Here is a 24,985-nt window from a genome sequence, read left to right as displayed (position 1 = left end):
ACAAAAACAGGCTTCTGGAGACAGATTGCTGAATACAGAGTGAAGGTTGGCCTCTGAGGTGTCGGTGTCTGCAAAGCAGATCCCGCCCTTTAGTTCCGCAAATCACGATAAAGGGGGACGATGTCAGTGCTGACTCGCTGGGGGGGCGGGCGGGGGGGTGGCGGAAGCAGCAGTTATTCAGGGACGTTGGCTGGAATTCGCTAACTCACCCAAAGAATTGTGTGGGGGGGGGTTGGGAAGGGGGCAGGGCGGGGGTGGGGAGGTGGGCCCTTCCTGCTCTGAGTGGTGGTAGGGGATGGGGAGCAGTGGGGCTCAGTACCGTGACATGCAACCACCCTCATCCTGAGTAACGATTGGTGGGATTTGTTTGGGTTCTAAAAACAAAAATGACCAATTCCCGCAATGTGGCTCCGAGGTCCAGTTCGCCTCCCTCCTGGGTTTCCCAGCAATGCCAGTGTTCCGAAAATTCCACCTTTCTGCGGAGTCCGGACGCGACAGTCCCAATGTCCTCCTACCGGCCTCCCACATCTTACCCTCTGTAAACTTGCACTCGACCGAAACTCCACTACCCCGTGTCCTAACTCGCACCAAGTCCCGTTTACCCATCACCCCCTCTGCTCGCTGACCTACACTGGCTCCCGGTCCGCCAATGTCTGGATTTAAAAATTCTCGTCCTTGTTTTCAAATCCCTCCACGGCCTCGCGCCCCCTCCTCATCTCTGTAACCTCCTCCAGCCCCACGACCCTCCGAGATCTCTGCTCCCCTCTAATTCCGGCCTCTCGAGCATCCCCCGATTTTAATCGCTCCACCATTGGCGGCCATGCCTTCAGCTGCCTGGGCCCCGAGCTCTGGAATTCCCTCCCTGTCGTGAGACGACCTGAAGGCGGACCACCTTAAGAGCTGTAAGTGAAGGTCACCAGAGGAAGTGATGGCATATCATATGTGACCAGTCAGTTGTGGGTGGAGCTGTACCTGGTACAGACATGGTAAGACATGTTCAGATGGGCTTGTGCAGCAACTGTTATGTTGCAGTTTAGTGATAATAATCCCCACATTCATTTTGGGTATCACTTGTAGTCCTGTGACTCTTCACAAGAGATCACACACCAAGGGACAAGTAATATTACATCCACCTCTCTATCCTTCTCTCCTCCTTTAAGATGTCCATAAAACCTACCTCTTTCACCAAGATTTTGGTCACTTGTCCTAATATCTCCTCATCTGGCTCGGCGGTATTGTTTGGTAATTGCCCCCATGAAGAACTATCAGGCACTTCACTATGAAGTAATTTCAGCACTTTCGAATATCAAAACAGGGAAGTTTCACTGCAGCTGTGCAGGACCTTGGTCAGACTACATCTGGAGTACCGAGTACGGATTTGGTCTCCTTATTTGAAAAAGGATATAATTACATTAGAAGCAGTTCAGAAAAGGCTCATTCGACTAGTTCCAGGGATTATCATATGAGGAAAGGTTGAACAGGTTGGGCCTATATTCATTGGTGTTTCGAGGAATGAGAGGTGATCTTACCGAAACATGGGAGATCCTGAGAGGAAGTGATAGAGTGGATACCAGGAGGGCGTTTCCTGTTGTGGGGGAGACTAGAACTAGGGAACACAGCTGAAGAATATGAGGTCTCCCCTTTAAGACGGAGACGAGGAATTTTTTTTTTTCTCAAAGGGTGGTTAGTCTGTGGAATTCTCAGCCCCAGAGAGCAGTATTCAAGGTTGAGTTAGATCGAGTTTTGATAGACAAGGGAGTCAAGGGTGATGGAGGGGGGGGGGGGGAGCGGAGAATAGGAAAGTGGAGTTGAGACCACAACCACATCAGTCACGATCTTATCGAACGGCGGAGCAGGCTGGAAGGGCCGAATGGCCTACTCCCGCTGCCGAGTCCGATGTTCCTCGGTTCCTATTGGGCCCAGCTGGTTTGTGCCTCTGTTTATGCTCCACATGAACCTCTACCCTGCACCCGGCCCCCTCTTCATCTCACCCCGGTAACATGATGTACCTTGCCACTATTATAAATGCAAGTTTCTGGTATCTGCAGGAGCAGTAACAAGGCACAGAGCCTCGTGTGCAGGGCGGCTCAGGAGGCCCGGTGGGGGGAGGTTATGACGACGGCGCCGTGCTCCACCCAGCCGCTCGCTGTCGGCCCCAGGCCCTCGCTCCCCCCCCCTCGCCCCGCCTTCCTTACCGCCGTAGGGCTGCTTCCCGCTCAGGATGCTCCACATCAGGATCCCGAAGCTGCAATCGAAACGGGGGCGTGCATGTCAGAAAACAGGCGTGGCAACAACGCGTGTCCCAGTATCCCGCACTCCCGGAGAGCGGGAGGTCATCGTCTGACCCGCTGACCCCTTCCCTCTCCTCCACTCCGCACCCGATCCCCCATCAGAGAGAGAGAGAGAGACAGAGAGCCAGAGTGACATTGAGATCGGCCATTTTCCTACGCCAGGGCCTCGGCCCACTCCAATCCCTTAATCCACGGAACATCTCGAGGTGGTTGCCGTCGGGAACACGGCACAATCTGGACACTTCCCGTTCTCCCAGCTCGTTGCCGCCGACCTACAATCCTTTGAATTTAGCTCTGCGTACTCCTCGCCCCTCCCCCAAACCATTCCACCACCACCCCCCCCCTCTGCCGCCGTGGGAGCCTCCGTCTCAAAAGCCCCTCGTGGTCAAGCATTGCTGCCCACAATCCCCTCCTCTGTGGGCCAGCCTAGTCGTCGCCTTCATTTTTCCAATGTGAGGTGGGAGGGGGCAATGGAGAGGCGGGGGGGGGGGGGGGGGGGTCACAATCCCCTATCCCTAATGGCATCGTATTCGGCCCAGTATGTGGCAGGGGAGGAGTGTGCGGGAGGGGGCGGGGTCAGTGGAGGGGTCATGATCCTGCCCCCGACCCGTATGGCATTGGGTTCAGCCCCATTATGAAGGGGTTGGCAATCCAGGGGTCATGACCCCACCCCGATGGTATTGCACTCAGGCAATTATGGAGGGGGTGTCAATAGAGGGGTCATGACCTTTTCCTAAACCAATTGACAGCGAACTGTGCTGAATACGTAGGGGTTAGTGGGGGCGGGGATCATAACCCCTTTCCCTCCATTGACATCAAACTCAGCTACTTATGTCGGGGGTCAGTGACAGGGTCGTGACCCCTTTCTGCCAATGACATTAGCCGCAGGCAATTATGTGTGTCCTTCCTGATGTGGGGGGTGGAGGAAGGCAGCTGTTCAGCGGAGGGGGGGTCATGACTCTCCAAGCTACACAGCTGCGCAAAAATATTTAAAGGGCCTGCGCACATAAATAAATAGCCCACGCACTCTGACAATACTTAGAGGGTAGGATGGTCCTGAGCCCTCTCCCCGAGGGGCCACACTGACCTGTACACGTCTGTGGCAGCCGTGGGCTTGTACTGATTGATATCAGAGTCAAGGGCTTCTGGCGGGAGATATTCGAGGGTCCCGGCGACAGAACTCACTGGTAGGCTCGAAGCAATCTGTTTCAGCTTAGACAGGCCGAAGTCTGCAATCTGCAACAGAAGACGAGACGTCAGGGGATTTGGAGCATGGCGGTCGAGTGATATAGCCGACAGCTCCAGAAAACGTGTGCAAACTCCAGGATTAGATACAGAGTAAAGCTCCCTCTACACTGTCCCCATCAAACACTCCCAGGACAGGTACAGCACGGGGGGGTTAAATACAGAGTAAAGCTCCCTCTACACTGTCCCCATCAGGCACTCCCAGGACAGATACAAAAAAAAAAAAAAAAAAAAACGGGGTTAGATACAGGGTAAAGCTCACTCTACACTGTCCCCATCAAACACTCCCAGGACAGGTACAGCACTGGGATTGGCTGCTCTCTGATTTGGGATCCTGAGTGCATCAACGAGGTGCAGCTGACTGTGGCTGTGTGCAGAGGTTGGAGGCTGCAGGCTGTGTGACTGCTGCAAGAGGGAGAGACTCAAACTGAAACAAAAGTTTTTTTCAAAATTTCAACAAAGGAAGGAAGGCAGAGAACTGGAAGAACTGGAAGAACTGGAAGCTCTTTTTGTGAGTTTGCTTGGTACTGAAAGTCTTTTTCATTGATTGTTGGGGGTGGGGAAAGAAGAGACCTGAAGACCTTGGGTGGGGCTGTATTGTTCAATAGGGAGCTCCTGTGTTTAACATCTTTGGATAGGGAGCTCCCTCCCCACCACAACTATTAAGCCTGGGACAGCTGGAGCTGCCCAGGTGAAGAGACTTATTATCTGAACATCGAAGGAGGCGTGTGCCTGGGCAGCTTACAGCTGACCCAGGTGAAGACATCACCCCACCCTCCCAACTGGAAGACCAGCTACAAGACTTGTGCAATACTAACAAAGACTGATTCCTCTTGGCCTTCCTCTCCCTCAGCCTCTTCCCCTGTGCTACATCCTTTAAGTGTTACATTTTTGATTTATTGTATTTGCTCTTTTCTTTTTTTTTCTCTCAGCAAAGTGCCTGTAACTCTTCCACCCCATGACTTCTCAGTCCTCTCCGGTGGCGGGGCCCTCCTATGCTGCAGCAGCTGCGACAGCTGCTCCTGTGGCCCCGTCACCATTTAAAATCTTAACATCAAAGCATGGGGTGAAGAGTTACACCCATCCTAATATGACTATTGAGGCTTGTGTTAAGGCAATGGCCGTGGTTGTCGGCCCCTCGGCCATTGTCGCAGCCTCAAAGATGTATGGGAAGGCTGTGTTCTTCCTGAAGACCGAGCGGGCTGTGTCCCTCGCCCTAAGTACGGGGCTCACAGTGGGTGGGATTTTCCTGCCAGTGGACCCTCTGGGGGCCACTGCACATCGGGTAACCTTGTCGAACGTCCCACCCTTCATTCCTGATGAGCTCCTCCTCCCCCATCTACACCATCTGGGGGAGGTGAGGTCAGGGATCACCCCAGTCACGCTTGGTCTTCGGGAGCACAGCCTCCGACATGTCTACTCCTTCCGCCGCCAGCTATTAATGCAGCTGGCGCGGGAGGAGGTCTTGGAGGGCCACTTCAGTATAGAGTTTCAGGGGACGGCCTACCGCGTCTTCTGGACCTCGGATGGAGCGCGGTGCCACGTCTGCAAGGGGGTGGGGCATGTTCGTAAGAACTGCCCCAACCTCCCGGCCGCCAGCTCCACCTCGGCGGCCCAGAGTGGTTCCACAGCACCTCCTCCCACTCCCCCCGCAGATCCAACAGACACCGCTCAGTCGGTTCCGGAGGCTGTGGTTTTCACAGCCTCCGGTGGGGAGGGGAGCGTCCGTCCGAGCGGAAGGAAGACGCGGGGAAAAAAGAAACATCATGAGGCGCGTCCCCTGGACACTTTGACTCAACCCGAGCCTGAGCTCAGCCCAAAGCCCATTCCCATGGAATCCACCTGTGCCAGGGCTGGGCTCAGGCCCAGGGTGACTAAAAAGGGAAAAAAGGGTGCGGAGGCGGAGGCCTCTGATGACATGGAGGTCTCTGAGTCTCCGCGCCCAAGTGCGAAAAAGAGGAGAAGGCACCCCTCCACAGAAATAACACAGGGCCCTGAGGTGCAGGGCCCATCTGTTGGAGGGGAGCTGCCTCCTGTTTCTGGTCCTCAGGTTCCCCCTACCGCCACCACCAAGGCTGCAAAGTCCGGGCAGGAGCACTCTATTCCTCAGGATGGAGGGGAGGGGATGGCCCCGGTACATGAGGCCCCTCCTGAAGGAGTAAGTGGGGCCCTGCTTGTGGTGGGGGAGCCTGGGGAAGCCGCCCATTCTGCCACTGCTACTGGGTCGGGTGTCCTGAATGAAGGGGAGGGCGAGGCCCCAGAGGGTCGGGCCTCCCAGCCAGAGTCCACCACCAACCAGGAGACACCCGACCCAGTTATAACTGAGAATGCTGCCCCATCTGCTGGGCCTGTGGGTGCTGGCGGAGCAGGAGATAGCCTCCTCCCTCCGCCTCCAGTCTCGGCTCCGGCTGGTTTCCCGGAGTCGGGAACTTCTGTCTCCCCTGGACCACTCATTGCCCTGGGGACGGAGGTGGAGGGGGGTCCTGGGCCGCTGGTGCCTACAGGCTCCAGTTTCACAATAGAACCCAGAGAGGACTCCTCCGCCATCGTTCCTGGGGGTGGGATCGTGACGGAGGCGGGACCAGCTGGCGCGGCCGGGACGTCCGCCCCACAGTGTGTGGTAGATGTGTCGGCCGCTGGCGGTGACGACCCGGAGGAGGATGGGGATTCGGTGCGGGGCACGGAGGATGATCTTGATTCCATCGCCAGTGAGGTGGTGGAGTCCCTCGTGCCTCCCACCGAATCTCCTCTCATCCCCACGGCGGAACTCCGGGATTTCCTCGCGGCTTGCAGGGGTTGCCGCAATAAAGTTCAGCTGGCCCTCGACCGTTGGTCGAATCTGGCGCTGATCATACAGTCCGTCCGTGCCGCCCTTAAGATAGCGGGCAAGCGCGCGGACGTGAAACTGGTTGAGAGGCGCCGTTTTAATGTGTTCCTCAATGGGTTGCTGGGGGAGTGGAGGGCCAGGTGCACTTCCACTCCCTCCTCACAGTGAGCTGTTGGTGACGGGTTTTAAGTACCTTTGACATGAAGATAACCATAGCCAGCCTCAACATCAACGGCAGCAGAGGGGCTCACCGCAGATTTCACAATCTCTCAGTCCTCAGGGAAGGGAGATACGCGGTGAGCTTTCTGCAGGAAACCCACACCGTTCCGGGAGACGAAGCCACCTGGCTCCTGGAGTGGCAGGGTGGGGTCTACATGAGTCACCTCACCCCTATTTCTAGTGGGGTGGCTATCTTGTTAGCCCCGACTTTTCAGCCGGAGATCTTGGGGGTCAAGGAGCTAGTGCCGGGCCGCTTGCTCCACCTCGCCGTTCGCCTGGGTAGTGTGCCGCTCCACTTTGTGAACGTGTACGCGCCCAGGCCCGGCGCGTTGCAAGCGCGCTTCTTTGAAGAAGTGTCCGCTCTCCTGAGCTCCATCGATAGCGGCGAGTGCATCATCCTCGGGGGGGATTTTAACTGCACCCTCGAGGTGGGGGATCGCTCCGGTCCCCAGCGCGGCCAAGCGTCGCTGGAGAAGTTGAGGGGACTGATCAGCTCCCTTAACTTGGTGGACGTCTGGCGGAATCTCCATCCCGACTCCAGCGCCTTCACGTGGAGGTCTGGAGGAGGGGGGTCGCGAATCGACCGCCTCTACATTTCGCAGGCGTACGTCTCCCGCGTTTCGGCGGCCTCCATGCGGCTGGTGCCGTGCTCGGACCACCGCCTGGTGTGGGCGGAGTTCACTCCGCTCCGCACGCGGACGGGGTCCGCGTACTGGCACTTTAACAACCGGCTGCTGGAGGACGTGCGATTTCGGGACTCGTTCTGTCGATTCTGGGCCGACTGGAGAAGGAAGCAGGGGGGCTTCCCCTCCTTGAGGCTATGGTGGGATGTGGGCAAGACTCACATCCGCGTCTTCTGTCAGGAGTACGCGAAGGGGTCGACCAAGAGGCGGGAAGCCGAGATCGGGCGCCTTGAGAGGGAGGTGCTCGACTTGGAGTCCCGCCTCGGTCATGCCGTCGTGGACCCGGCTCTGTGGCAGGCGTACAAAGAGAAGATGGGCGCGCTGAGGGACCTGCAGCTCATAGGGTCCCGAGGCGCGTACGTGAGGACGCGGATCCAGATCCCGGAAGATTTGGACCGCGCCTCTCCCTTCTTCTACTCGCTGGAAAAATGGCGGGGGGTCCGTAAGCAGCTCGTCGAGCTGCTGGCCGACGACGGATCCTCCATCACGGATCCGGAGGGAATGGGCCTCCTGGTCCGGACTTATTACAGTGCGTTGATATCTCCGGATCCGTCCAGCGAGGATGCGCGCAGAGTTTTGTGGGAGGACCTGCCGCAGGTCAGCCCGGAGGGCGCCGAAGGATTGGAGGCTCCGCTCACGTTGGCGGAGCTGACTGGCGCCCTCCACCAGCTCTCGAGGGGCAAATCCCCAGGGCTGGATGGGTTGACCGTGGAGTTCCTCAGGGCGTTCTGGGACGTCCTGGGGGACGATTACGCGCGGGTCCTGGGGGAAAGCCTGGCGACCGGGGAGATGCCCCTCTCGTGGCGCAGGGCGGTCATCGTCCTGCTGCCGAAGAGGGGCGATCTCCGCCTGCTTAAAAACTGGCGTCCGGTCTCCGTCCTCAGCACGGATTATAAGATCTTTGCCCGGGCTATGTCTACCCGCCTGGCCTCCGTGCTGGCCCACATGATCCACCCCGACCAGTCCTACACGGTCCCGGGCCGGTCCATCCAGGACAACATCCACCTGGTCCGGGACCTGATCCATCTTTCCCAGAGGACTGGTCAGTCGGTCGCCTTTCTCTCCCTCGATCAGGAGAAGGCGTTCGACAGGGTGGATCACGATTACCTTTTCGGGACTCTGCGCGCTTTCGGACTCGGGCCGCATTTCGTGGCCCGGGTCCGACTTTTATACGCCGCCGCAGAGTGTCTAGTCAAAGTTAACGGGTCCTTGACGGCGCCCCTTCGATTTGGGAGAGGAGTGCGTCAGGGGTGCCCCATGTCCGGCCAATTGTATACCATCTGCGTGGAGCCCTTCCTGTGCCTGCTTCGCAGGAGGTTGACGGGATTGGCTCTGCGCGAGCCGGCCATGCGGGTCGTCCTCTCGGCTTACGCCGACGACGTGCTCCTCGCAATCACAGATCCCGTTGACTTGCGGAGGATGCGCGACTGCCAGCAGACCTTTTCTGCCGCGTCCTCCGCGAGGATCAATTGGGAGAAATGTTCCGGACTCCTGGTTGGTCAGTGGCGGGTGGACTCCCTGCCGGAGGAGATGACACCTTTTGCGTGGAGCACCACGCACCTCCTCTATCTGGGAGTCCACCTTAGCCCCGCTGAGGAAGCCTGGCCGGCAAACTGGCAGGAGTTGGAGGCGAAAGTCACCGCTCGGCTGGGGCGCTGGACAGGACTGCTCCGATTGCTTTCCTACAGGGGCCGAGCGTTGGTCATAAACCAACTGGTGGCCTCCATGCTGTGGTACCGGTTGGTCACTTTGGCCCCGCCCCCTGTATTTGCCACCAAGATCCAGAAGAAACTCGTCGATTTCTTCTGGGGCAAGAGGAAACACTGGGTCTCTGCCGCGGTCCTGAGTCTCCCGATCGAGGAGGGCGGTCAGTCGCTGGTGTGCGTCCGCACCCAGGCTGCGACTCTCCGCCTTCGGACCCTGCAGAGATACCTGTACGTCGAGCGTCCTCCCAGATGGTGTGCGCTGGCGACGTATTTTTTCCGCCAGTGTCACTGCCTTCAAGACGACACGCAGCTCCCGGTGGAGTCCGTTAGCCGCGCCTCTCTGAGGGAGTTGCCTGTCTTTTACCGGGATCTTTTCCGAGTCTGGAACATGGTCGCCTCCAGTCAGGGCGCTCCCCCGCCGGCGGAGGAGAGCGCCTCGGCTGTCCGGGCGGCCGACTCCGGGGACGGTCCGGCTGGCGGAGGAGTAGCCGAAACCCCCAGGACGCCCCTCACTGCGGGTGGCGAGGGGGCTCGGGAGTGCGGAGCGATCCCGGCCGAGCTGACCCCCGCTCGGCCGGAACTGCTCATCGGACCCAGGCCCCGAAACCCTCCTCGGGAGCCGGTCCCGCACAACCCGAGCCGCCTCTCGGAAATGCCCTCCGTGCCATTCCAATCGGCGCGGAGGGGTTTCCTGTACGGGCTGCTCCTGCACACTCTCCACTTCCTCGCCCTCGTCAGCCGGCCGGACACGCCCTGGCGGTCCGCGTTGCCATCTGGCGGCGAGGGGAAACCCCGATGGAGGTCTCTCTACGCGGGAGTCTTCCCCCTTTACATCGGGGACCTGGGGTGGAGGGTGCTGCACAGAGCAGTCCCGTGCAATAGGCTTTTAAGTAGGTGCACGGACTCCCAGGCCACCTGTACTTTCTGCGGCCTGGACGAGTCCGTGTTCCACATTTATATGGAGTGTGCGAGGTTGCAGCCCCTATTTGAGTATCTGAAGGGGCTGCTCCTCAGATTCTGGCTGCACTTCAGTCCCACGCTCCTGATCTTTGGGCACCCGGTGCGGAGGGGCTTGGGCCGGGAGGAGGATCTCCTCGTCGGTCTGCTCCTGGGCCTGGCCAAGGTGGCAATTCACAGGTCCAGGTTGCGGGCCGTCGGGGGGTCCGTCCTCCCCGATTGCCTGCCCCTCTTCCGCGGTTACGTTCGCGCCCGGGTGTCCCTGGAAAAGGAGCATGCGGTGTCCGCCGGTACGCTTGAGGCCTTCCGCGACCGGTGGGCACCGCAGGGACTGGAGTGCATCGTCGACGCCGAGAATGGCATTTTAATTTGAGTTTTTTGTTTATTTATCTGGTTTTAATAAAGTTATTTTAAAAATATAAGTGTGTATATAAAGGGGGCCTGAGGAATAAAGGCCCCCTCGACATAAAAAATATATAAAAGGGGCCTGGGGTATAAAGGTCACCTTAAAAAAAAAACGGGGGGTTAGATACAGAAAAAAAAACAGGTTAGATACAGAGTAAAGCTCTTGTAATTAACTTGCTGAAAAAAAAACGGGGTTAGATACAGAGCAAAGCTCCCTCTATTATATTGAGAAATGTATCCCTTCCTGCACCACTGTGACATTTCCATTTCTCCTTTACCCTGAGCTTGTGGTCTGGCTGTTGCACTGATCATAATTATCACTAGTTTGCTTTCTTTTCCCAAGCCCGCTGGACTGAGAATCAAAGGAGAAAAGTAAGGGGAAAATGCTGACTGTATTCAATCTGATCAGAATTGACGAGTTTTGAAATTGCTTCTACCTGGAAATGATTCTGACAACATGTAAATCTTGTTATAAAAAGGTGAATAAAACCAAAAAAAAAAACAGGGTTAGATACAGAGTAAAGCTCCCTCTGCACTGTCCCCATCAAACACTCCCAGGACAGGTACAGCACTGGGATTGGTTGCTCTCTGATTTGGGAGCCTGAGTGCATCAACGAGGTGCAGCTGACTGTGGCTGAGTGCAGAGGTTGGAGGCTGCAGGCTGTGTAACTGCTGCAAGAGGGGGACTCAAACTGAAACAAAAGTTTTTTCCAAATTTCAACAAAGGAAGGAAGGCAAAGAACTGGAAGCTCTTTTTGTGAGTGTTTTATCCTGAAGTCTTTTTCATTGATTGTTGGGGGTGGGGAAAGAAGAGACCTGAAGACCTTGGGTGGGGCTGTATTGTTCAATAGGGAGCTCCTGTGTTTAACATCTTTGGATAGGGAGCTCCCTCCCCACTCCAACTACGAAGCCTGGGACAGATGGAGCTGCCCAGGTGAAGAGACTTCTCTTATCTGAACATCGAAGGAGGCGTGTGCCTTGGCAGCTTACAGCTGACCCAGGTGAAGAGACTTCTCTTATCTGAACATCGAAGGAGGCGTGTGCCTTGGCAGCTAACAGCTGACCCAGGTGAAGTCATCACCCCACCCTCCCAACTGGAAGACCAGCTACAAGAATTCTTTAAAATACCAACAAAGACTGATTCCTCTTGGCCTTCCTCTCCCTCAGCCTTTTCCCCTGTGCTACATCCTTTAAGTGTTGCTTTTTTGATTTATTGTATTTGCTCTTTTTTTTTCTCTCAACAAAGTGCCTGTAACTCTTCCGCCCCATGACTTCTCAGTCCTCTCCGGTGGCGGGGCCCTCCTATGCTGCAGCAGCTGCGACAGCTGCTCCTGTGGCCCCGTCACCATTTAAAATCTTAACATCAAAGCATGGGGTGAAGAGTTACACCCATCCTAATATGACTATTGAGGCATGTGTTAAGGCAATGGTCGTGGTTGTCGGCCCCTCGGCCATTGTTGCAGCCTCAAAGATGTATGGGAAGGCTGTGTTCTTCCTGAAGACCGAGCGGGCTGTGTCCCTCGCCCTAAGTACGGGGCTCACAGTGGGTGGGATTTTACTGCCAGTGGACCCTCTGGGGGCCACTGCGCATCGGGTAATCTTGTCGAACGTCCCACCCTTCATTCCTGATGAGCTCCTCCTCCCCCACCAACACCATCTGGGGGAGGTGAGGTCAGGGATCACCCCAGTCCCGCTCGGTCTTCGGGAGCACAGCCTCCGACATGTGTACTCCTTCCGCCGCCAGCTATTCATGCAGCTGGCGCGGGAGGAGGTCTTGGAGGGCCACTTCGGTATAGAGTTTCAGGGGACGGCCTACCGTGTCTTCTGGACTTCAGATGGGGCGCGGTGCCACGTCTGCAAGGGGGTGGGGCATGTTCGTAAGAACTGCCCCAACCTCCCGGCCGCCAGCTCCACCTCGGCGGCCCAGAGTGGTTCCACAGCACCTCCTCCCACTCCCCCCACACATCCAACAGACACCGCTCAGTCGATTCCGGAGGCTGTGGTTTTCACAGCCTCCAGCGGGGAGGGGAGCGTCCGTCCGAGCGGAAGGAAGACGCGGGGAAAAAAGAAACATCATGAAGCGCGTCTCCTGGACACTTTGACTCAACCCGAGCCTGAGCTCAGCCCAAAGCCCATTCCCATGGAATCCACCTGTCCCAGGGCTGGGCTCAGACCCAGGGTGACTAAAAAGGAAAGAAAGGGTGCGGAGGCCTCTGATGACATGGAGGTCTCTGAGCCGCTGCGCCCCAGTGGGAAAAAGAGGAGAAGGCACCCCTCCACAGAAATAACACAGGGCCCTGAGGTGCAGGGCCCATCTGTTGGAGGGGAGCTGTCTCCTGTTTCGGGTCCTCAGGTACCCCTGCCGCCACCACCAAGGCTACAAAGTCCGGGCAGGAGCACCCTATTCCTCAGGATGGAGGGGAGGGGAAGGCCCTGGTACTTGAGGCCCCTCCTGAAGGAGTAAGTGGGGCCCTGCTTGTGGTGGGGGAGCCTGGGGACGCCGCCCATTCTGCCACTGCTACTGGGTCGGGTGCCCTGAATGAAGGGGAGGGCGAGGCCCCAGAGGGTCGGCCCTCCCAGCCGGAGTCCACCATCAACCAGGAGACACCCGACCCGGATATAACCGAGAATGCTGCCCCATCTGCTGGGCCTGTGGGTGCTGGCGGAGCGGGAGATAGCCTCCTCCCTCCGCCTCCGGTCTCGGCTCCGGCTGGATTTCCGGAGTCGGGAACCTCTGTCTCCCCTGGACCACTCATTGGCCTGGGGACGGAAATGGAGGTGGGTCCTGAACTGCTGGCGCCCACAGGCTCCAGTTTCACAGTAGAACCCAGAGAGGACTCCTCCGCCATCGATCCTGGGGGTGGGATCATGACGGATGCAGGACCAGCTGGCGCGGCCGGGACGTCCGCCCCATAGTGTGTGGTGGATGTGTCGGCCGCTGGCGGTGATGACCCGGAGGAGGATGGGGATTCGGTGTGGGGCACGGATGTTGACCTTGATTCGATCACCAGTGAGGTGGTGGAGTCCCTCGTGCCTCCCACCGAATCTCCCCTTATCACCACGGCGGAACTCCGGGATTTCCTCGTGGCTTGCAGGGGTTGCCGCGATAAAGTTCAGCTGGCCCTCGGCCGTTGGTCGAATCTGGCGCTGATCATCCAGACCGTCCGTGCCGCTCTGAAGAAGGCAGGCAAGCGCGCGGGCGTGAAACTGGTTGAGTGGCGCCATTTTAATGTGTTCCTCAATGGGTTGCTGGGGGAGTGGAGGGCCAGATGCACTTCCACTGCCTCCTCACAGTGAGGTGTTTGTGACGGGTTTTAAGTACCTTTGACATGAAGATAACCATAGCCAGCCTCAACATCAACGGCAGCAGGGGGTCTCACCGCACATTTCACAATCTCTCAGTCCTTAGGGAAGGGAGATACGCGGTGAGCTTTCTGCAGGAAACCCACACTGTTCCGGGAGACGAAGCCACCTGGCTCCTGGAGTTGCAGGGTGGGGTCTAGATGAATCACCTCACCCCTATTTCTAGTGGGGTGGCGATCTTGTTGGCACCAACTTTTCAGCCGGAGATCTTGGGGGTCAAGGAGCTAGTGCCGGGCCGCTTGCTCCACCTCGCCGTTCGCCTGGGTAGTGTGCCGCTCCACTTTGTGAACGTGTACACGCCCAGGCCCGGCGCGTTGCAAGTGCGCTTCTTTGAAGAAGTGTCCGCTCTCTTGAGCTCCATCGATAGCGACGAGTGCATCATCCTTGGGGGGGATTTTAACTGCACCCTCGAGGTGGGGGATCGCTCCGATCCCCAGCGCAGCCAAGCGTCGGTGGAGAAGTTGAGGGGACTGATCAGCTCCCTTAACTTGGTGGATGTCTGGCGGAATCTCCATCCTGACTGCAGCGCCTTCACGTGGAGGTCTGGAGGAGGAGGGTCCCGAATCGACTGCCTCTACTTTTCGCAGGCGTACGTCTCCCGCGTCTCAGCGGCCTCCATGCGGCTGGTGCCATGCTCGGACCACCGCCTGGTGTGGGCGGAGTTCATTCCGCTCCGCACGCGGGCGGGGTCCACGTACTGGCACTTGAACAACCGGCTGCTGGAGGACGAGCGATTTCGGGACTCATTCTGTCGATTCTGGGCGGACTGGAGAAGGAAGCAGGGGGGCTTCCCCTCCTTGAGGCTATGGTGGGATGTGGGCAAGACTCACATCCGCGTCTTCTGTCAGGAGTACGCGAAGGGGTCGACCAAGAGGCGGGAAGCCGAGATCGGGCGCCTAGAGAGGGAGGTGCTCGACTTGGAGTCCCGCCTCGGTCATGCCGTCGTGGACCCGGCCCTGTGGCAGGCTTACAAAGAGAAGAAGGGCGCGCTGAGGGACCTGCAGCTCATAGGGTCCCGAGGCGCGTACGTGAGGTCGCGGATCCAGATCCTGGAAGATTTGGACCGCGCCTCACCCTTCTTCGACTCGCTGGAAAAATAGCGGGGGGTCCATAAGCAGCTCATCGAGCTGCTGGCCGACGACGGATCCTCCATCACGGATCCGGAGGGAATGGGCCGCCTGGTCTGTACTTATTACAGTGCGTTGTTCTCTCCGGATCTGTCCAGCGAGGATGCGCGCAGAGTTTTGTGGGAGGACCTGCAGCAGGTCAGCCCGGAGGGCGCCGAATGACTGGAGGCTCCGCTCACGTTGGTGGAGCTGACTGGCGCCCTCTACCAGCTCTCAAGGGGCAAATCCCCAGGGTTGGATGGGTTGACCGTGGAGTTCCTCAGGGCGTTCTGGGACGTCCTGGGGGACGATTACGCGCGGGTCCTGGGGGAAAGCCTGGCGACCGGGGAGATGCCCCTCTCGTGGCGCAGGGCGGTCATCGTCCTGCTGCAGAAGAGGGGCGATCTCCGCCTGCTTAAAAACTGGCGTCCGGTCTCCCTCCTCAGCACGGATTATAAGATCTTTGCCCGGGCTATGTCGACCCGCCTGGGCTCCGTGCTGGCCCACATGATCCACCCCGACCAGTCCGACACGGTCCCGGGCCGGTCCATCCAGGACAACATCCACCTGGTCCGGGACCTGATCCATCAGTCGGTCGCCTTTCTCTCCCTCGATCAGGAGAAGGCGTTCGAAAGGGTGGATCACGATTACCTTTTCGGGACTCTGCACCCTTTCGGACTCGGGCCTCATTTCGTGGCCCGGGTCCGACTTTTATACGCCGCCGCAGAGTGTCTAGTCAAAGTTAACAGGTCCTTGACGGCGCCCCTTCGCTTTGGGAGAGGAGTGCGTCAGGGATGCCCCATGTCCGGCCAATTGTATACCATCTGCGTGGAGCCCTTCCTGTGCCTGCTTCACAGGAGGTTGACGGGATTGGCTCTACGTGAGCCGGCCATGCGGGTCATCCTCTCGGCTTACGCCGACGACGTGCCCCTTGCAGTCACAGATCCCGTTGACTTGCGGAGGATGCGCGACTGCCAGCAGACCTTTTCTGCCGCGTCCTCTGCGAGGATCAATTGGGAGAAATGTTCTGGACTCCTGGTGGGTCAGTGGCGGGTGGACTCCCTGCCGGAGGAGATGACACCTTTTGCGTGGAGCACCACGCACCTCCTCTATCTGGGAGTCCACCTTAGCCCCGCTGAGGAAGCCTGGCCGGCAAACTGGCAGGAGTTGGAGGCGAAAGTCACCGCTCGGCTGGGGCGCTGGACAGGACTGCTCCAAGTGCTTTCCTTCCGGGGCCAAGCGCTGGTCATAAACCAACTGGTGGCTTCCAAGCTGTGGTACTGGTTGGTCACTTTGGCCCCGCCCCCTGTATTTGCCACCAAGATCCAGAAGAAACTCGTCGATTTCTTCTGGGGCAAGAGGAAACACTGGGTCTCTGCTGCGGTCCTGAGTCTCCCGATTGAGGAGGGCGGTCAGTCGCTGGTGTGCGTCCGCACCCAGGCTGCGACTCTCCGCCTTCGGACCCTGCAGAGATACCTGTACGTCGAGCGTCCTCCCAGATGGTGTGCGCTGGCGACATATTTTTTCCGCAGTGTCACTGCCTTCAAGACGACACGCAGCTCCTGGTGGAGTCCGTTAGCCGCGCCTCTCTGAGGGAGTTGCCTGTCTTTTACTGGGATCTATTCCGAGTCTGGAACATGGTCGCCTCCAGTCAGGGCGCTCCCCCGCCGGCGGAGGAGAGCGCCTTGGCTGACCACCGCTCGGCCGGAACTGCTCATCGGACCCAGGCCCCGAAACCCTCCTCGGGAGCCGGTCCCGCACAACCCGAGCTGCCTCTCGGAAATGCCGGGCTGCTCCTGCACACACTCCACTTCCTCATCCTCGTCAGCCGGCCGGACACGCCCTGGCGGTCCGCGATGCCATCTGGCGGCGAGGGGAAACCCCGATGGAGGTCTCTCTACGCGGGAGTCTTCCCCCTTTACATCGGGGACCTGGGGTGGAGGGTGCTGCACAGAGCAGTCCCGTGCAATAGGCTTTTAAGTAGGTTCACGGACTCCCAGGCCACCTGTACTTTCTGCGGCCTGGACGAGTCCGTGTTCCATGTTTATACAGAGTGTGCGAGGTTGCAGCCCCTCTTTGAGTATCTGAAGGGGCTGCTCCTCAAATTCTGGCTGCACTTCAGTCCCACGCTCCTGATCTTTGGGCACCCGGTGCGGAGGGGCTAGGGCCGGGAGGAGGATCTCCTCGTCGGTCTGCTCCTGGGCCTGGCCAAGGTGGCAATTCACAGGTCCAGGTTGCGGGCCGTCGGGGGTTCCGTCCTCCCCGATTGCCCGCCCCTCTTCCGCGGTTACATTCGCGCCCGGGTGTCCCTGGAGAAGGAGCATGCGGTGTCCGCCGGTACGCTTGAGGCCTTCTGCGACCGGTGGGCTCCGCAAGGACTGGAGTGCATCGTCGACGCCGAGAATGGCATTTTAATTTGAGTTTTTGTTTATTTATCTGGTTTTAATTTTTAAAAAAAGAAAAAAAAAAACGGGGTTAGATACAGAGTAAAGCTCCCTCTACACTGTCCCCATCAAACACTGCCAGAGTGGGGATGAAGGCCTCCTCTCTCTGTTGGGGGATTGGGTGCGTGCTGTGGGTTAGGCAATGACGTTTCACCCAGGGAAGCTGGGGGTCAGAGGAGAAGGATCGAAGGTCACGTTGTAAGCCAGCGAGCCCCCTGTGAAGGTCGGTGAGGAGGGGAGGGGTGGCCTCACCTTGGCGTGGAATCCATCATCCAGCAGCACATTCCTGGGGTTGAGGTCGAGGTGCAGGAGAGGGGGTTTCAGGCCGTGAAGGTAGTTCATTCCCAGGGTCACCTCATGGATGAGGCGGACCTTCAGCGTCCAGGGCACCATCAGCCTCTCCTGCAGCGAAGCCAGCGAGCCGTTCTCCATGAACTCCATGACAATCCCGAGGGGCTCACCTGGATCCCGGTACAATCCGATCAGGCACACGATGTGCCGGAACCGCAGGCTGTTCATCAGCTTCGCCTCATGCAGGAGCTCTTGGTTGTGCGCACTGCAGGAAAGAGAGGGGTAGAGAGATAAATAGTAAAATGGTGGGAAAAGGAGGAGTGGGGCCAATTAGGGACCTAAAAGGGGATTTATGCATGGAAGCATGGGGCAAGACTGAGCTACTAAATGAGAACTTTGCATCTGTCTTTACCAAGGAAGAAGATGCTGCCCAGGTCATCATGAAAGAGGAGGTAGTTGAGACATTGAATGGGTTAAGAATTGATAAAGAGGAGATATGAGATAGGCTGGTTGTACTTAGTGTTGATAAGTCACCAGGACCAGATGAGATGCATCCAGGGATACTGAGGGAAGTAAGGGTGGAAATTGTGGAGGCACTGGCCACAATCTTCTAATCCTCCTTCGATACAGAGATGGTGCCAGAGGACTGGAGAATTGCAAATGTTACACCCTAGTTCACAAAATGTGTGTAAGCATAAACCCAGCAACTACAGTCCAGTCAGTTTAACCTCAGTGGTGGGAAAGCTTTTAGAAACAATAATCCTGGACCAAATTAATAGTCACTTGGACAAATGTGGATTAATTAAGGAAAGCCAGCGCGGATTTGTTAAGGGCAAATGGTGTTTAACTAACTTGCTTGAGTTTTTTTGGGATGAGGTAATAGAGAAGGTTGATGAGGGTAATGCAGTTGATATGGTGAACATGGACTTCCAAAAGGCTTTTGATAAAGTGCCACATAACAGGCTTGTCAGCAAAGTTCCCATTGAATAAAAGGGATAGTAGCGGTAAGGGTACGATGTTGGCTGAGTGACAGGAAACAGAGAGTAATTTAGTTTAGTTTAGTTTAGAGATACAGCAGTGAAACAGGCCCTTCGGCCCACCGAGTCTGTGCCGACCATCAACCACCCATTTATACTAATCCTACACTAATCCCATATTCCTACCACATCCCCACCTGTCCCTATATTTTCCTACCATCTACCTATACTAGGGGCAATTGCTAATGGCCAATTTACCTATCAACCTGCAAGTCTTTGGCATGTGGGAGGAAACTGGAGCACCCGGAGGAAACCCACACAGACACAGGGAGAACTAGCAAACTCCACACAGGCAGTACCCGGAATTGAACCCGGGTCGCTGGAGCTGTGGTGAACAGTTGTATTTCGGACTGGAGGGACTATACTAGTGGGGTTCCCCGGGGATCGGTACTAGGACCACTGCTTTTCTTGATCTATATTAATCACCTAGACTTGGATGTAAAGGGCAGAGTTTCAAAATTTGCAGATGACACAAAACTTGGAAGTATTGTGAACTGTGAGGAGGATAGTGATAAACTTCAAGAGGACTTAGATCGGCTGGTGGAATGGGCAGACAAGTGGTGGATGAAATGTAATGCAGAAAAGTGTAAAGTGATACATTTTGATCGGAAGAACAAGGAAAGGTAATATCTTGTAAAGTCTACAATTCGAAAGTGGGGGCTTGCAGGAGCAGAGGGACCTGGGGGTATCCGTGCACACATCACTGAAGGTGGTAAGGTGGGTTGAGAAAGTGGTTAATGAAGCAAAGGGGATCCTGGGCTTTATAAACAGAGGCACAGCGAGCGAAAACAAGGAAGTTGTGATAAACCTGTATAAAACACCGATTCGGCTGCAACTGGAGTATTGTGTCCAGTTCTGGGCACCGCACTTTAGGAAGGATGTGAAGGCTTTAGAGGGGATGCAGAAAAGATTCACAAGAATGGTTCCAGGGATGAGGAACTTCAGTTTCGTGGATAGATTATGGAAGTTGGGACTGTTTTCCTTGGAGAAGAGAAGGCTGAGAGGAGATTTGATAGAGGTGTTCAAAAGCATGAGGGGTCTGGACAGAGTAGATAGAGAGAAACTGTTCCCACTGGGGGAAGCATCGAGAACGAGAGGGCATGGATTTAAAGTGATTGGCAAAAGAACCAATGGTGACATGAGGAAGAACTCTTTCACGCAGCGAGTGGTTCGGATCTGGAACGCTCTGCCTCAGAGTGTGGTGGAGGCAGACTCAATCGAGGCTTTCGAAAAGGAATTGGATAAGAACCCGAAGAGAAAACATTTGCAGGGCTACAGGGAAAGGACAGGAGGAGCAGGACTAGCTAAGTTGTTCTTGCAGAGAGCCAGCATGGACAGGGTGGGCTGAATGGCCTCCTTCTGTACTGTGATTCTATGAGGAAAGAGACTCCGAGTGAAAACACTGGGAAGAATTCACTCCCCCTCTGGTCCTGCCCGTATGTGTCTCCGTGTCAGCTCCTGGACACCGGTCGGAACTCCACTCTCCCCCTGCTCTCTTCCCAGTAGTGACCAGGGATATTTGCTTCCCAGCTGAGGCGGGGGGCAGACGGGTCCCTCACTTCAACATCTCATCTGAAAGACGGCCTCTCTAGGCAGTGCAGCACTCCGTCAGTACTGGCACCCAGGCATCTCAGCCCTGGATTATGGAGTAAAAAAACAAGAAGTGCTGGAAATTCTCAGCAGGTCAGGCAGCATCTGTGGAGAGAGAAGCAGAGTTAACGTTTCAGGTCAGTGACCCTTCATCAGAACTGGCAAAGGTTAGAAACGTAAGAGATTTTAAGCAAATAACGCCGGGGGTGGGGCAAGAGATAACAAAAGGGAAGGTGTTGATAGGACAAGGTCACGGAGAATAACTGACCAAAAGGTCATGGAGCAAAGGCAAAAGGTATGTTAATGGTGTGCTGAGAGACAAAGCGTTAGTGCAGAGAGGGTGTTAATTGACATAAAAATGAACAGCCCTGGCCCAAAGCACAAACATGGAAAAAAAAGCGGGTAGGCACAATAGAAACAAACTAAACAAACTAGAATAAAATAAACAAATAAAAAAAAAGTGGACTTGAGGCATCACTAACAAAGCAAGTCCCTAATTGCCCTTGATAACTGAGCGGTTTGCACAGCCATTTCAAAGCACAGTTAACAGTCAACCACATCACATGTGGGTCAGACCAGCGAAGGATGACAGATTTCCTTCCCGAAAGGACATTGGTGAATGAGATGGGACTTTTATGACAATCAGTGACAGGCACCATTATTGAGACTAGCTTTCAATTCTAGATTTCTATTATATAACTGAACTTATTCATTAGTGGAATTTAAACCCCACCAGCAGCCCTGGTGGGATTTGAACCCACATTCCCAGGATTACTAACTCAGTGATATTGCCACTACACCACCATCTCCCCGGAGTGATGGTACGATGTAGTTAGGAGGACACGCTTGCTGTCCCGGACCAGTGGGCTAACGTGGACAACCCCTGACCTGGAAGCAATCAGTCTGTAGTCAGCTGCCTTCCTCCAGCTCATAAGTGATGTCATTCAACTTGGGCTCTTCCTGCTTAGTGTGGGCCTCAGTACCGCACGCACCGGGAACATATTGCTCCTCCCTGTCGCCTCCCCCGCCCCCACCGACCCCGCAACCCCCACCCCCCGCCAGCCGCAGAATCCCGGCCGCTCTGCTTACCACTGGTCATTGGTCCCGTGGAGCATCTTGAGGGCCACATCGATGCCCCAGTCGGTGTGCCTGGCCCGCAGGATCCGGCCGAAGCCTCCCGTCCCGATCGGCCTCTTGTCCGCCAGCTTGCCGGCCGTGACGACGGCCAGGCCCGCGCTCTCCGCCATCTGTTCCCTGCAGCCAGAACGCAAGAGCACGGTCAGATCGGCGGTGCCGCCCATCAGCGCCACCCGGTCCGGGCGCGAGCGGCCACCGGCTCGATGAGGGGCTGAATGGCCTCCTCCCGTTCTGCTGCCCTCTGCCCTGAGATGCAGCATCGGCAGCCAACGTAGTCGGCGACGCCGGGATATTCGACTGCACCGGGCTTCACATTCCTGTACCAACCATTCCATGCTGCCGCTGAATACCTTTATTTTCCAACCCTGGCCCACTAATTCGGAATGTCACTGAAGCAGGAGGGTTACAGACTGCCCACTGCGCCTCTCTCTCTCTCTCTCATACATCGGATCACAGGGACAGGAGGAGGCCCATTCAGCCCGCACAAGCCTGTCACACAGGGACAGGAGGAAGGCCATTCAGCCTGCTCGAGCCTGTCACACAGGGACAGGAGGAAGGCCATTCAGCCCGTTCGAGCCTGTCACACAGGGACAGGAGGAAGGCCATTCAGCCCGCTCGAGCCTGTCACACAGGGACAGGAGGAGGCCAATCAGCACAGACAAAAATCTATCAATCTCAGAGTTAACATGAATAATTGATCAATTGCCGTTTGTGGAAGTGTTTCCTAATTTCACTCCTGAAAGGTCCGGCTCTAATTTTTAGACTTTGCCCCCCTGCCCTGCCCCGCCCGCCCAGTCCTCGACTCCCCAAGCAGTGGAAATTAATTCTCTCTCTTTACCCTATCAGTTCTGATTAAAATCTTGAAAACTTCAATTCTTAAATTCCAGGGGACACAACCCGAGTCAGTTTCACCTCTCTCTCTCTCTCTCTGTGTCTCTCTGACCCCTCCCAACACACCCAGGCCCAGAGAATCCGGGTTCGGGACTTTGCAGCCAACTCCAGTGCCGGGCAGTGGGCACTGTCGCAGTTTCGCACTAAAACCAGGAGGGAATCGGGAAGCTCACTCCTCACAGCTGCCTGGGCCCCGAGCTCCGAGCTCTGGAATTCCCTCCCCCCTACCTCTCCCCCCCCCTCTCTCTCTCCTCCGTTGAGGCGCGCCTGAAAACCTACCTCTCTGACCTAGCTCTTTTGTTTGCATCGATAACCGCTCCCGCGAAGCCGCTCGGGACATGTCACCGCCTCGAAGGGGGCAGCCGCGTAAACGCCAGAAGTTGTTGTTGCTGCGGCTCTGCGTTCCGCCGGCCCTGCCCTCCTCACCCCTATTTCGAAGGGTTGGGGATGCTGCCCAATCCGGCAGCGGCCTCGCCTCGATTGACAGCGGGCTCGTCCAATCGAGCAGCGCGAGGGGCGAACGAACTGGCCAATCGGGGTGGGGGAGCAGTTGCGGGTGGTCGCATCTCCCGGACTGAGTCCAACAAAACTCCACCGTCCCTGACTGGACACAAACACAAGAGCCGGAATGGGGGGTCAAACCCGCCCCCCCCCCCCCCCACCACTACCCCACTCTCCCCCTCATCGTGCCGGCCAGCATCCCCCACCTCCGCTGTCCCCTTCTGCTGCTCCCCTGTTCATTTCGGGGCAGGATGAGGTCAGGGGAATAAATTTCTTGGCCAATGACAGTGGAACTTTAAGGACCAGCACTTCCCCTTTAAATTGGAGCTGAGTCGAATGCAGGGAGGGGCGGTCTCGAATGCAGGGAGGGGCGGTCTCGAATGCAGGGAGGGGCGGTCTCGAATGCAGGGAGGGGCGGTCCTCTTTGGGTAACAGCAGCTGCTTGAGTTGGCAGATCGACTGGACTGGGTGGAGTGGACACGAGGCGGAGTGAGGGGAGCCCCACGTTCGAAAACAGGAGAGCGATTGTTGGAAATGATTCGTCTGTCAGAAAGAGGGAGAGAAAGAGAGGGGGGTGAGTCAGAGAGAGAGAGAGACAGAGAGAGATAGGGAGAAACAGAGAGAGTGAGAGAGAGACAGAAAGAGATAGGGAGAAACAGAGAGTGAGACAGAGAGACAGGAGTAGAGAGAAGCTTCAATGCTGACTGTTGTCTCTAAGTGTTGAGAATGTCCCCATTTACAATGAGCTGTTGTTTGTCTGTGTGCAGATTGTAAAATGAGAGCTGATCCCAGGATAGCCGAGGGTCACAGAGAGAGAGAGAGAGAGAGAGTCAAAGAGAGAGAGAGAGAGTCAAAGAGAGAGAGAGAGAGTCAGAGAGAGAGAGAGAGAGACAGACAGACAGTCAGAGAGAGAGAGAGAGAGAGAGAGAGAGAGGGAGACAGACAGACAGAGAGAGGGAGACACAGAGAGTCAGAGAGGGAGAGAGTCAGAGAGAGAGAGAGACACAGAGAGTCAGAGAGGGAGAGAGTCAGAGAGAGAGAGAGTCAGAGAGAGAGACAGAAAGAGAGACAGAGAGAGAGTCAGAGTCAGAGAGAGAGACACAGAGAGAGACACAGAGAGAGACAGAGAGAGAGACAGAGAGAGAGACAGAAAGAGATGGGGAGAAACAGAGAGTGAGACAGAGAGACAGGAGTAGAGAGAGAAGCTTCAATGCTGACTGTTGTCTCTAAGTGTTGAGAATGTCCCCATTTACAATGAACAGTTGCTTGTCTGTGTGCAGATTGTAAAATGAGAGCTGATCCCAGGATAGCCGAGGGTCACAGAGAGAGAGAGAGAGAGAGAGAGAGACACAGAGAGTCAGAGACACAGAGAGTCAGAGAGAGAGAGGGAGAGGGAGTCAGAGAGAGTCAGAGAGAGAGAGGGAGTCAGAGAGAGAGAGGGAGTCAGAGAGAAAGAGAAGGAGAGAGAGACAGAGAGAGAGACAGTGTCAGAGAGTGAGACAGACAGAGAGAGAGAGAGACAGAGAGAGAGACAGACAGAGGCACAGAGGGAGAGACAGTGTCAGAGAGAGAGAGAGACAGACAGACAGAGAAAGAGAGAGAGACAGAAACACAGAGAGACAGAGACACTGAGAGAGACAGAGAGAGAGAGAGAGAGAGAGAGAGAGACAGAGACACAGTGTGTGAGAGAGAGACAGAGACACTGAGAGAGACAGAGACAGACAGACAGAGAGAGAGAGAGAGACAGAGAGAGAGACAGAGACACAGTGTGTGAGAGAGAGACACAGAGAGAGAGACAGACAGAGAGAGACAGAGACACAGTGTGTGTGGGAGAGAGAGACAGAGAGACAGAGACATAGTGTGTGTGAGAGAGAGAGAGAGAGAGACAGGGACACAGAGAAAGAGAGAGAGACAGAGACACAGAGAGAGTGACAGAAAGGGAGAGAGAGAGAGCGAGAGACAGTGAGAGAGACAGTGTCAGAGAGTGAGACAGACAGAGAGAGAGAGAGACAGAGAGAGAGACAGACAGAGGCACAGAGGGAGAGACAGTGTCAGAGAGAGAGAGAGACAGACAGACAGAGAAAGAGAGAGAGACAGAAACACAGAGAGACAGAGACACTGAGAGAGACAGAGAGAGAGAGAGAGAGAGAGAGAGAGAGAGAGACACAGTGTGTGAGAGAGAGAGACAGAGACACTGAGAGAGACAGAGACAGACAGACAGAGAGAGAGAGAGAGACAGAGAGAGAGACAGAGACACAGTGTGTGAGAGAGAGACACAGAGAGAGAGACAGA

The 24,985-nt window shown here is 56.2% G+C and overlaps 1 protein-coding gene across 3 annotated transcripts in view; it reads right to left on the bottom strand.

Annotated features, from left to right (window-relative positions):
* LOC137349096 (receptor-interacting serine/threonine-protein kinase 3-like) overlaps positions 1–24,985 on the bottom strand; it is a 46,036-nt gene that overhangs the window by 15,702 nt on the left and 5,349 nt on the right. Inside the window, exons 2-6 of one of the 3 annotated variants that reach the window (XM_068014432.1) lie at positions 22,472–22,796; positions 21,254–21,418; positions 17,499–17,802; positions 3,379–3,527; positions 2,196–2,245 (exon numbers count right to left, since the gene is read on the bottom strand). In XM_068014432.1, the coding sequence (XP_067870533.1) occupies positions 2,196–2,245; positions 3,379–3,527; positions 17,499–17,802; positions 21,254–21,411 (661 nt within the window). In that variant the 5' untranslated portion in view covers positions 21,412–21,418; positions 22,472–22,796. Of the gene's footprint in view, positions 1–2,195; positions 2,246–3,378; positions 3,528–17,498; positions 17,803–21,253; positions 21,419–22,139; positions 22,395–22,471; positions 22,797–24,985 lie in introns of those variants that run through there. The other 2 variants (XM_068014433.1, XM_068014431.1) reach the window with 2 other exon arrangements.

The sequence above is a fragment of the Heterodontus francisci genome, chromosome 34, assembly GCF_036365525.1.
Source record: "Heterodontus francisci isolate sHetFra1 chromosome 34, sHetFra1.hap1, whole genome shotgun sequence".
NCBI lineage: Eukaryota > Metazoa > Chordata > Chondrichthyes > Heterodontiformes > Heterodontidae > Heterodontus > Heterodontus francisci.
The sequence above is the reverse complement of the archived record's forward strand: the minus strand, read 5'-3'. Positions and strand labels throughout refer to the sequence as shown.